General features: G+C 43.5%; 1 protein-coding gene across 1 annotated transcript in view; it reads right to left on the bottom strand.

The window, feature by feature from the left end:
- Positions 1–5,165, bottom strand: part of SPTLC2 (serine palmitoyltransferase, long chain base subunit 2) — a 125,333-nt gene extending 120,168 nt beyond the window's left edge. Inside the window, exon 1 of the mRNA XM_011988275.1 lies at positions 4,842–5,165. Within this exon, the coding sequence (XP_011843665.1) occupies positions 4,842–4,967 (126 nt within the window). The 5' untranslated portion in view covers positions 4,968–5,165. The remainder of the gene's footprint in view (positions 1–4,841) is intronic.
- Between the last annotated feature and the right edge of the window lie 8,302 nt (positions 5,166–13,467).

Here is a 13,467-nt window from a genome sequence, read left to right as displayed (position 1 = left end):
GGCCGAGGCAGGTGGATCACCTGAGGTCAGGAATTCGAGACCAGCCTGGCCAACACAGTGAAACCTCCACCTTGTCTCTACTAAAAATGCAAAAATTAGCTAGGCCTGGTGGTGTATGCCTGTAATCCCAGCTACTCGGGAGGCTGAGGCTGGAGAATCACTTGAACCTCGGAGGTGGAGGTTGCAGTGAGCTGAGATGGCGCCACTGCGTTCCAGCCTGGGCGACAGAGTGAGACTCCATCTCAAAAAAAAAAAACCTAACACAGAGATTATCCCAATGCTTTACAATCCCACATTAAACGTATTATTTCTATAATGAGAAGTAAAAATGATTTTTTTAAAAAAAAGGAAAAATAGACGCGTCAAGCTTTGTAATAAAAAGTAGTCTTAAAGACAAACTTAAGATAAATTTTCTAACAGTAAATGGGTCAAGAGCAAAGGATTTACTTTTTAATCGGTCACAAATTGTGAATTATATTACAGAAGCTTCTCAGAAACTACCCAGAAGGGAACTGCCTTTGAGTCCACAAACCATTTATTTAATCAAGTGTGGCACACCCACTCAGAATGCAAACACTGCCTCTACCCATCCCTCTGAATTGCCTATTCTACCAATAAACACTGCTTCTTTCTTTCAAAAATTGAATCTAATTAAATCAACCAATTAACTGTCTTGCTCAAAGCACTGCAAGTTTCTATGGCACCTGGGCAAACCCTAAAAAGTGGGCAAGTCTGACTTTTCTGAACATCCTAGTTCTAAAATACTATCTTAAGAACATAGTTGCTTACACATTTCCCAAGAATTCCTGTTAAAGAAAATTCCTAAGTACCTCAAATAACTGGAATTCTTCAGCTGCAGTTACGTAAAAATCAAGATATGCTTCCCCTCAGAGCAAAAATCGAAACGAAAATGTCGTCCTGCAAGTTGTAATTACATTATTTCTGAAAAGCCTTGAGGAATCTGAGGTATCTTATCAGAACCTGCTAAATCTAAACAGGTATATGACCATTCTAACTATTTCTACTGTTACGGCCTCATAACTATCTTCTCCTTTTCCTTAACTATCACATTAAATCCCCAGTTACTATTTCCCCTCAGTGGAAACAAAAGCTAGTAGCTTTTGTTAAAAGCTAATCAGCTTTCATTAGTTATTTATTTGCCTCCTCCTAAGAAGCAAGACTAACACTTTGTTCTTTCTACTTTGCTTGTCTTATTATTTAACATAAGAACATAACTTTTGCCCCAATTCCTCGAGATAGAATTTTTTATTCTGACAGCCAGAGAGCTCTCATCCTTCTAACATCTCATTAAAACTACACCCAGGCCGGGCGCGGTGGCTCAAGCCTGTAATCCCAGCATTTTGGGAGGCTGAGACGGGCGGATCACGAGGTCAGGAGATCGAGACCATCCTGGCTAACACAGTGAAAACCCGTCTCCACTAAAAAATACAAAAAACTAGCCGGGCGAGGTGACAGGCACCTGTAGCCCCAGCTACTCGGGAGGCGGAGGCAGGAGAATGGCGTGAACCCGGGAGGCGGAGCTTGCAGTGAGCTGAGATCCGGCCACTGCACTCCAGCCTGGGCGACAGAGCGAAAAAAAAAAAAAAAAAAAAAACTATGCCCAAAGGGAACAAAGTTAGGGTCAAAATTGTCTCAAAGGTAGGTAATTTTTTTTTTCTTTCATACTTATTAACTAATTGAGGAAAGTAAAAGGAAAACCTAAATCTCCAAAGTTCTATACAGAAATGGAAGCTCTTTTAAAAAGAGCTGTTAACATGGAGTTTTAAAAACAAACACACAAACAAACTATTGTATTTCAGGGACAACCAAAACATGGCATTTACTTAATCAAATGTTAAATCCACAGGAAGAAATTTGGTAATTAAGATCACGGAATAATGCAATTTGCTATAGAGAAAAACTTGCTGCAAATCCCCTGGAGATCTTTAAAAACAGCATAGAATTTTCTATCAGGACTGATTTTAATAAAGTCCTACAAAGAGATAAAGGACTGAATTACATAAACTCTCAAAGGTTCTTTCCAATGCTAATGTAAAAGTTTCCCTTGGGCAAATTGCCATACTTTACCTCAAATAAAGGTTTGTGCTCCTCCCACTCATCTGAATAGCAAAGAGGAAAAATTACTGCTTTATTGTTCAGCTGCTACTATTGTGAAAACTGTGTGTCTACTGTCATCACTAAACAGCAATGTCTGATTGTTTCATAACTCCTTAACACAGCATCTAGCTAATCAAATTCTAAACCCAAATCCAAGAGTTGTTCTTTTACTATATACATTCATTCATGCCTTCAAGCATAGAAACATACTCGAGAGTGTAAAGTGATCTTAGACGTTTCTGACTTCTCTCCTGTTCATTAAAAGACATGGTGGGAGATGTGAGGAAAATAATTTACATCTCAACCATGTTATACTCTAAATTCACATTCCAGTAAAAGCATGACACACAGCTGTATGCGTATTTCTGATGGCACAATTGGCAACATTTCCCTCAGAAAAGTGGGAAAGACAGGTAGAGGTTGGAGCACAGGCACATCGCTTTAATTAAAATGAAAACAACTTTTAAAAAATGTTAAGATACTGTATAGTTCTCATGTAGTTACCAAGATCTCTCTTTTGTATAAAAAAAGAAAGAAAAAAATTCACCGACAATATTCCTCCATCTGAGAGTGTAGAAAGCTCCAGATCTGAAGTCTGTTTAAAAAATACTGGTGAGAAGTAAGTTTTCTAGAAGGGATACTGCAGCCCTCACGGCATTCCAACAGACCATTCTTTTAAATGCCACCAATGTGCCTTGAGTGAAACTTTTATAAAACATGTCCCCAAAAGTCAACCAAATGTTATTTACACAGATTTTAAAATGTCATGTTAGTACCTTGATATTTATTCACCTTATTAGTTGACAAGCTCTGAAGAAATATCATTCTACAAATGCTAAATTGTTAGAGATTATGGGAGAAAGGTCCTTGATTCCTACTAAATCAGAACATAACTCACAGGGATTGAAAGCAGCATTTTAACACAAAGCACCTCTGAAGCGTGAACACCTCTCTTGACTTCCTTTTTCATTAAAAAAAAAAAAAAAAAAAAAATCATACCTCGGCCGGGCACGCCTGTAATCCCAGCACTTTCAGAGGCCAAGGCAGGTGGATCACCTGAGGTCAGGAGTTCGAGATCAGCCTGGCCAACATGGTCTCTACTAAAAATACAAAAATTAGCCAGGCGTGGTGACGGGCGCCTGTAATCCCAGCTACTCGGGAGGCTGAGGCAGGAGAATCGCTTGAACCCACGGGGTGGAGGCTGCAGTGAACAGAGATCGCGCCACTGTACCCCAGCCTGGGCGACAAGAGCGAAATTCCATCTCAAAAAAAAAAAAAAAAAACCTCACTCATTCACCTACAATGTATTTTCTAACTCCTACCCGTTAAATTTCCCTATCACATTCTATAGCACAACAATTTTGTCTTATAAGTCGTTTACATTGCTAGGAAAACGACAAACTATTCCACTGCTTATAATGAGCTCATTGTTATCACCTCCTCCCTCACACAATTCTTTCTTTAAAAGTGAAAACAAATCTTTTGATCTGTGTATTACTTCGCTTTGACAACTTACAACTTCAGGGGAGGTCAAGTCTGTTTTACTTATTTTTCCCCTCAACTCTCAGTCTCAATATCTCACACGACCTGGAAAAATGCATTATTTTCTGCCTCACACCAAACAGTAACAGATCTATCCATCATAACTACTCATCTCGGGTGGAGCCTGCCAGATATTTCTGTTAAAGCCAAATGAAGATCACCATCCTATCACACTCCTGCTAAAGGGGAACAGGGTACTTTCTAAGTGTTCCTGAGTATCTGTACAAGACTTAAACGTATTAAAGTCAACTGGAAATTATCCCAACATTCTCTTCCAGGAACACCGATCTTGCATCTTTTTAACCAGCTCATCTTTAAAAACACATTTCAACAGAATACTTGCCAGTCTAGAGCACTGTAAGGTTGATAATAAGCACTGTCTTGAATTTAGAACTTTTCAAAATATTTTAGAACTGCCTGAACTTGGTTGATGATTCAGCATGGTTAATTAGTACGGAGTCATCGCAAGTCACCACCAAGCTAAACAATCCCCTTGTGTGATAGCACTCGTGTTCAGAAAAGGGTCGAAGGGGCCACCCAATTCAACCCGGAGCCTGGGGTAGAGTCTCACCACGGGCAGAGTTAAGAGAACGATGCTTTCGAGGGACCAGCTTGGATTCCCTGCCAGATCTACGGACCAATGTCCTGCTTGGGGAGCGAACGTGGTAGTCCAGAATATGGTTGGGAGAGGCTGGGTGTGTTTCCATCTGACACCACCGCCTAACTTTCTTTGCCTCTTAAGGACCCCATGGGTGGTTTTCTTTGGAAGGCTACAGGACTTTAAGAGGAAGCAACAACCTCGGGGGTTTGAAGGGACACTCGGGAGCCCTTGGGTGGCTCCCACTGGAGTCCGAGGGGTCCCTCATTGCTTCCCCTGGGGGTGGCATACACTTCTGGCAGGATGGGTCAGAGAAAGGTACCCGGGGCTCTGAGCAGAACCCAGAGCTCCGGGGGGAAGGGAGGAAGACCTCTAGGCGCGGGGACGTGGGGAGCCCCCGAGTCGTCCTTGAGCCTCCATGCTCGTGGAGGTCGGACCAGCGGCCGGAGACTGCCGCCCACACCTGCGAGCGGCGCCCATCCGGCGGATTGCCCAGCGGATGGCCAGGAGATCTCGCCCTGCCCGGCTGCCCCTTCGCCAGCCCGCACCGCCACCCCGGCCCCGCCGCGCGGGCCCCTCGTACCTGGCTGGCGGCGGCTGCGGCTGCGGCGCTGGTCCTCACGTACCCGTTCCGTACTTCCCCGTTCGCCACGCAGCCATTCGCCCGCACCGTGCGGCGACAGCAGCAGCCTCCGGGCCCCGGCCGCATCTTCCTGGCAAGCACCAAGCGCAAGGCAGGCTCTGTGGGCGGCGGCAGCGGCAGCAGCGGCGGCGGCGGCTCCAAGTCCCGCTCCACACCCCACCCACCTCCCCGAAACCGGAAATGGCTGCAGCGCCGCCGCCAATTCCCGGGCGGGCCTTCACAGAGGGCGGGGCGCTCTCCGCAGAGGACCGGGCTCGCCCAAGGCCACGCAGCGAAGGGAAAGAGCGGCAGGGACCGGCCGAAAGGGATGTGGTCCTGAAGACCGCTGACCTATCTGGAAGAGAAGGAGGCGGACCCCATGCTGCTGCCTGGCCAATCACGGACGAGAGCAAAGCGCCTCGCCGGAGAGGGGGCTTCTCTAGAGGGATTCCAGGGCCTGGCACTTGATTGGAGGCCGCTTCCAGGTCCTGGGTAGGGCTTGCCTGTTTAATGGTCCAGACAGAGAAGGAGGCGGAGCCCAGGGAAAAGTAGCCAATTAGAGTGTGAGGAAAGAAAAGGGGCTGAGCCCAAGTCTCTAGAGCGGGTTCCCAGGTTCTCCAGGACAGGTGGCGCAGTCGGTGCCTTTGCCTCACGGGAAGTTCTGGGCTTTATGTCCTAGCCCAAGACCCGCAGCTCCCGTATTTAATTAGCTTATTCCTCTGTGAGTATTTACAGAATAGATTTTTTGACAATCTCTCACCATTCTTCAATATGCGCCACACATTGACTATTTCTGAATTATTATAAGTAATAATTCAGATGTCTTTTCACGTGCCCTTCACATTTGCCCTTGGCAGGGTTTTCCATACAGTCTCCTTTAAAGTCTTTCCTTCAAAGTTAGAAAACCTGGTCTAATTCCAGCTCTGCCCATAACTGGAAGCTAAAACTTGAGCACTGTATTTAACCACTTTAGAAGCCAAATTCTTTAAAATGGAGTTAATACTTCCTGCTTCCTAGACTTATTGCAAGAATTATATCATTAACCCATTATGCACCTCTTATAATACTTGACTCATAGTAGGAGTATAATAAATATTATTTTCTCACCCTTTTAGTTGCATCTTCCCATTGGGTTAGAAAGCAAGGAAATTGATCTACATTACAATTAGAGGCTTTCTGTTACCCATAAAGAATTTAGTGTCATAATTAAGAGGATGGACTCTGGAGTCGGTCTGGGTTTTAAATCCTAGCTGCGCCACTTACTAGCTGAGTGACCTCTATGTGTCTTCATCTGTTCAGTGGGGATAATAATAGTTGTCATGAAGATTGAATAAGTTTATGTATGTAATGTATTTTGTACAGGACCTAGCAATTAGTAAGCATTCATTAAGTGCTGGTTACTAGTAATTGCTAAATGCACCTATGAGAATCCGTGCATTCTTCCCCCACCCTGCAGGAGCTTTAGAAAGGAGGTCTACAAGGTATCGGTTTTGCATGACTTAGGAGCTGAATAATCTAACAGAAGGTGGGATCATGCATCCCACACACCCTATTTGAGTTGACAAACACTATTGATCCTAAAGTGAATATACGTCTGAGTGTATAAGGCTAAAAAAGAAGCATGTAGCTGTGCTTCATGGAGCTTACATTTCAGTGAGAGACAAGAAAACAACAGTTAAAGACCAACCTAAGGCTGGAGAGATTTGGCAACAGGAGTTCTGATGAGGGAAGCTGAATGGCAGTGATGAGTCTAACCATGTAGAAAGTTTTCAGAGCAGGAATCTGGATGGAAGCAAGGCTAAGGGATTTAACTGAAGCTTAAGGAGTGAGCTGAATGAATTTGGAGAAGGCTTGCGAGGAAGATGCACAATGAGATAGATCTTGGAAGATGAGTGGTACTTGGAGAGCTGGAACTGAGAAGGATGGGGAAGATATTCTGAGGAAACCTTCAGAAACTCAGATGCCAAGTCTGGAAAGAGCAAAGTCTGAACTGCAGGCTAAGAGGAGTAAAGGAGTCTGGCTAGATTAGAGGAATCCTGTTAGCCAATCCCTCCTCAGGGGGCTGGCCCCTTGTCTTGTTCTACCACTTACTCACCATGTATAGTTTTGGACAAATCATGCAAACTCAGCCCTGGTTTCCTCACTCATCTTACAAAGTGTATACGTGTACTACTTACCTTACAGGCTTCTGTGAGCATCGGTGATATACAGATGATCTGATTACTTCACATGCCATTGCTAAATCACAAAAATGATGCTGCAGTAGGCAGTAGGAAACACCCCAGGCTCCATGTAAACAGGAAAACAACTCCTTCCAGAAGCATAAGCTGCTTAATCATCATTTTACAGTGTTCATATGCAAAGTTCTATGCTAGGCACCAGGAAGACAACCCTTCTCTTCCTTCAAGATTACTCAAACCTCTTCAACTGTGAAGCCTATTTTGAACCCCAACCTCCCCACAAAATTAGTTGCTTTCTCCTCTGTGAACTTTATACACACCTGTGTAAGCATATATCACACTGCTTTGAGATTCTTTGAGAGGGAGGTTACACACAATGCTTAGAAGCAAGAGCTCTGCAGTCAGATATACCATAATTGAAGACCAGTTTCGGCACTTAGAATCCTTATGATTTAGGCAAAGCTGCCTAACCTCTCCATGACTCAGTTCCTTCATCTGTAAAATGGGATATACCTCATAGAGTTGGAGAATTAAGAAAAGCATTTAGGGCCGGGCGCGGTGGCTCATGCCTGTAATCGCAGCACTTCGGGAGGCTGAGGTGGGCGGATCGCGAGGTCAGGAGATCGAGACCATCCTGGCTAACACAGTGAAACCCCGTCTCTACTAAAAATACAGAAAATTAGCCGGGCGTGGTGGCGGGCGCCTGTAGTCCCAGCTACTCGGGAGGCTGAGGCAGGAGAATGGCGTGAACCCGGGAGGCAGAGCTTGCAGTGAGCCGAGATCGTGCCATTGCACTCCAGCCTGGGGAACAAGAGCAAAACTCCGTCTCAAAAACAAAAACAAACAAACAAAAAAACCCAAACAAGTAGCCAAGCCTCAGGCAATCACAGAAACCATACTTCAGCCACTCAACAGACAGCCAACTGTTCAGTGTTCAAATAACGCAAAAGCCAAGCTATAACCATTCCAACTGTTTCTGTGTCTCACTTCTGTATTCTGTATGTTTCTTTCCTTTTTCTATTTATAATTCGTGTCTGACCATGTGACAGTGCTGGAATCTCTCTGAACGTTCTGATTCTGAATGGGGGCTGCCCAATTTGAGGATTATTATTTGCTCAGTTAAATTCTGTTAAATTTAATTTCTTTCTTTTTTTATTTTCTTTCTTTCTTTCTTTCTTTTTTTTTTTTAGATGGAGTTTTGCTCCTGTCACCCAGACTGGAGTGCAATGGCGCGATCTCGGCTCACTGCAACCTCCACCTCCCGGGTTCAAGCGATTCTCCCACCTCAGCCTCCCAAGTAGCTGGGATTACAGGTGCCTGCCACCACGCCCGGCTAATTTTAGTATTTTTAGTAGAGGTGTGGTTTCACCACATTGACCAGGCTGATCTTGAACTCCTGATTTCAGGCGATCCACCCACCTTGGCCTCCCAAAGTGCTAGGATTACAGGCGCGAGCCACTGTGCCCCGCCTAAATTTAATTTCTTTGAATTTTTTCTCTTAGCAACACCCCTGCCAAAATAAATGACTTCCAACTATCCCTTCCATTCTTGGGTCACTTGGTCGAGAGTCAAATACTGGAGAGAATATCTGCTCACTTGAGTTTAGGTCGCATTGGTCCTTACAGGTGCAAACAGAAGAAAAAAGTTTCCTTCACCTTTCATGGTGGGAGGTGCCTACCAAGACGCACCCTCTTAAGAAGAGTACATTAAATGAGAACAGATGATTTCCTAAAAGGAAATGGGGGACCTAATAGAAAAAGGGAATGGACACTGGGCAGGCAAAAATGGCCAATGTCCTTTATATCAGTTAATGCTGCAGATGAATCACAAGATAGAGCTGCGTATTTTGGTATGCACCTGTAATCTTAGCTCTTTAGGGGCCTGAGGCAGGAGGAACACATGAGCCCAGGAGTTCAAGACCAGCCTGGGCAGCATAGTAAGACCCCATCTCAAGAAAAAACAAAAAAAGAAGAACCACAAGATGGAATGGAAAGGGCCCTTCAGAAGTAATCTGCTTTTGCACAAAAACCAGAGATAGACAATGCAGAATATTATTTGAACCTGACTCTGAGAGCATCATTTGGTCTTCCCTTTTCTTTTTCTTTTTTCTTTTTTTTTTGAGATGGAACCTTACTCTGTTGTTCAGGCTAGAGTGTAGTGGCGCAATCTCAGCTCACTGCAATCTCTGCCTTCTGGGTTTGAGTGATTCTTGTATCTCCCAAGTAGCTGGAATTACAGACGCCTGCCACAATGCTCAGCTAATTTTTGTATTTTTAGTAGAGACGGGTTTTTGCCATGCTGGCCAGGCTGGTCTCAAACTCCTGACCTCAAGTGATCCACCCACCTTGGCTTCCCAAAGTGTTGGGATTACAAACATGAGCCACCGCACCTGGCCTGGTCTTTCCTTTTCAAACTTTTCATGCTTCATTCATTCATTTATCTATTAGGCCAATCGCACAACAAGTATTTTTTGCTGGCCATCATGTTGGGTGTCACAAATACAATGATAAATAGAAAGAAACATGGTCTTTGTGCTTGTGGAGGTTTCAGTCTTGATTTACAAGAAATGCATCTGCTCTTTCCCCTTTCATTATTCCTAATCTAATAGAGTAAGTGAAATAGACTAATTCTCTCCCTGGGTTTCTGACCCTACTTTTGCTGGAAAATCTTGGATAATGTTTTTGGATTATTTTCAGTGGCAATATTTGCATCCACAAAACTGGGCAGGTCCTGGGACAAGAGTTTAGAATTGCATTATGATCTTGAGGCCTGAGCTATTTAAATGAATGTTTGCATGCAAACACGAAGCTTTAAGAGGAATGATGGTTTCTGATTATACACCTCCAGGGTGCCAGCTGAGCACTTAGTAGAGATTTTAATCTGTACCCAACAAAGCATTTGCAATGGGAGTTCTGCAATAATACAGATGAGTACTCCAGGAATAGGCAGCCAGAGCCTATGTCTCAATGGCAGGTCTCTGGCCTTGAGTTACCTCTGCTCCAGAAGCACCTGAGAGCTTCCTCCACCACACCCCACACTGCCACCCTGGACTTCCCGTGGGCACTCACCTGACTGAATGTTGCAGTCATTTCAGGTTCTGCTTCAGGAAGCAAGTGGACTTTTGCTTCTGGCTTCAAGAGGGAGGAGAGAGGATGGTGATGTAGATTATGATAATAGTGGTGGTGTTAGCCAAGACTCTGAGTTGCAAGTTTTGAAATCGAATTTAAATTGGATTAAGCATAAAGATGATTTACTGACTCACATAACCAAAAACTAAGGGTAGATCTGATTGGACCAGGTACTCAAATGATATCATCAGAAACCTAGCTCAAAAAAAAAAAAAGGAAAGAAATCTATCTCCATCCCCAGCTTGGGGTCCCTCTGAATTAGCTTTATTCCCAGAAAGGCTGCCACCATGTGATGGCAAAGATGGCTTGTGGTGGGCAAGCTTCCATTCAGTCAGCTTTAAAACTTCAGCCGAAAGACACTGCCTGTTTTCTGTAGTCTTCTCGAGATTCCTAAGTAGACTCCTGTTGGCCCAGCTTGGGTCACATGCATCAGGTGAGTGTTGAATTGATTGGCCAGGCCTGAATCTTGTGCCCACCCATTCCACCAATTCTGAGCCACAGGCTCAGAGAAGGGAAGACCAATGGTTTTCCAATGGGAGAAGATGGATGCTGTTGTCAGAAAACACGGTACTGAGTAGGCATAAGTCACAGATGTCCATTGCACTGATCATGTTACATATGATTACGACAGTAAGAAGCAGGAAGTAGGAATGCCTCGGACAGTCTCAACATTTTCAGATGATATTACTAGGAACACTGCATTTCAACTCTCCCTCTCCACAAATCCGACCTACAAAATGTATCTCAAATTAATCGCTCCCTATGGTCACTGTCTGTTCTGTGTGTTTACTTAACTGATTTAAGTCATTGATATCTTCATCTTCATCAAATCATTATCCTAAAGCCATTAATAAACGTTCTTTGTATATGTAGTTGTTTAAGAAAAATAGAAATACAGACAGAGAATTAACTCTCTAAGAGAGCAATAAAGGGCAGGCCACAGTGGTTCACGCCTGTAATCCCAGAACTTTGGGAGACCGAGGTGGGTGAATCACCTGAGGTCAGGAGTTCAAGACCAGCCTGGGCAACACGGTGAAACCTCATCTCCCTAAAAATACAAAGAATTAGCCAGGCATGGTGGCACATACCTGTAATCCCAGCTACAAAGGAGGCTGAGGCAGGAAAATCACTTGAAGCTAGGAGGCAGAGGTTGCAGTGAGCCGTGATGGTGCCACTGCACTCCAGCCTGGGCAACAGAGTGAGACTTTGTCCCCACCCCCGCAAAAAAAGAGCAATAAAGGACTCGTAAGACAACATACCACCAACTCTGAATGTTATATATTGTGAATGGCAAAAATTGAGTTGCACCGAATGTGAAGTATATCTCCATAAAAAAAAATTGCTTTTTTTTTAAAAAAGAAGACATAAATAAGAAATTGCATATGTTCCTAGGCAATGTGACATATGCATTCAATGGTGTAATGGAATTTGCATATTTAAACAGAGTAAGTGAAAGGTAAAACTGTCATTCTTTTCCACTTCATCATAGAACCCTTAGAAGATTTAGCTATTGTCCCCATCACTTTCTTTATATTTACTTTGCAATGTTACATATTCATGGACAACATAACTTCTTTTAAAATGGCCTTTGGGGTTCTTCCTCTACCCTCAATATTTTGCTAACTTTTTCTCACATTTTTTCTCTATCTTGTACCACTTCCAAAACCAATAATTTTTGGTGCCTAGTATTTTGGGGGGTCATTTTAACCTATATCTAGAAGAAGACTATTCTGATGTTTATGCTCCCAATGACTCTAAAGCCACATGACAGGTTCTTTCAATAAATATCCTGAAAAGTATGGGAATTAGAGTAGGCAATGGGAATGCAACAGGGATGCCAAAAAGAGTTGACAGGGAAAGGAACTTTTTTTTTTTGGGGGGGACAGAATCTCAGTCTGTTGCTCAGGCTGGAGTGCAGTGGGCACAGTCTTGGCTTACTGCAGCCTCCACCTCCTGGGTTCTAGCGATTCTCCTGTCTCAGCCTCTTGGGTAGCTGGGATTACAGGCACTTGCCACCATGGCTGGCTGATTTTTGTATTTTTAGTAGAGATGGGGTTTCACCATGCTGGCCAGGCTGGTCTTGAACTCCTGACCTCAGGTAATCCACCTGCCTCGGCCTCCCAAAGTGCTAGGATTACAGGCGTGAGACACCCCTCCCTGCCAGGAACTTTCTTGTATCGACTTTAAGGCCTGACCTTTGAATATTTCAACATATAGTACATTTCTCTATTATATCAACAGCATATTTTAAGGCATAAATGACAACTTTAGAGTCACCTTTTATTTTAATCCAAACTGGCCTTTCCCATGCTGACCACCCCATCCTTATCTACTGGTCCATATTTCAGGTGGTTGCTTCTCCAGCATCTATTCCACTCTTCCTTCACTGGTGAACAGTCATTTATTAGAGGATTGACTATTTCCCAGGCCCTGACAGCAGGGAGTGGTTTACAGACAGACACAAGAGTGTAGTTGATTCAATCATACTTACGACTGGAGATTTTGGTTCAATGACTGGGGGAAGGAAACCTATCTGTTTTCCCAGAAGGTGTGGTATGTGAATGTGAGACCTACAACTGCTACAGCCATTTGGTTACCACGAGAAAAACCCTACTAAGAATAAAAGCAACATCAGGAAGTGAGCAGAGAAGCTCACAGACACACGGAGCTGGTGCTCTGATCAAACCACGCGTGAGGCCCACACTAGACATTTCAATTACGCTGAGTCAAGAAATTCTCTTTAGTTGTTTATGCTGGTTGAAGTTTTGTGTTTTTTAAAAATTGGAACTTAAAGCACCTTAACTATTACAATCCTTCAGTACAATATTTTTCACAGCATTATTGAAGTATAATTAATAGTAAACTGCATATATTCAAGTGTATAATTTGATGAGTTTTGACATATATATATATATATCTACCTGTGAAATTATCTCTACAATCAGAATGATGAACATATCCATCATCCTCAAAATATTCCTGGTGTCCTTTTGGAATCCCTCTCCTCCTTCACTGTTCTCCCAGACTTCCCGTCTTACAGACTAGTTAACATTCTCGAAAATGTTATATAAATGAAATAATGTAGTATATTCTTTCTTTGTCTGGAAAATTTCATTTGGCATAATATTTTGAGATTCGTTCGTGTTGTTGCTTGTATCTTTCTTCCTTTTTTTGCCGAGTAGTTTTTTTGTTGTTGTTTGTTTGTTTGTTTGTTTGTTTTTTGAGACGGAGTCTCGCTCTGTCACCCAGGCTGGAGTGCAGTGGCATGATCTTGGCTCA

The sequence above is a fragment of the Mandrillus leucophaeus genome, unplaced genomic scaffold (assembly GCF_000951045.1).
Source record: "Mandrillus leucophaeus isolate KB7577 unplaced genomic scaffold, Mleu.le_1.0 Scaffold326, whole genome shotgun sequence".
Taxonomy (NCBI): domain Eukaryota; kingdom Metazoa; phylum Chordata; class Mammalia; order Primates; family Cercopithecidae; genus Mandrillus; species Mandrillus leucophaeus.
This window is presented reverse-complemented; position numbering and strand designations above follow the sequence as displayed.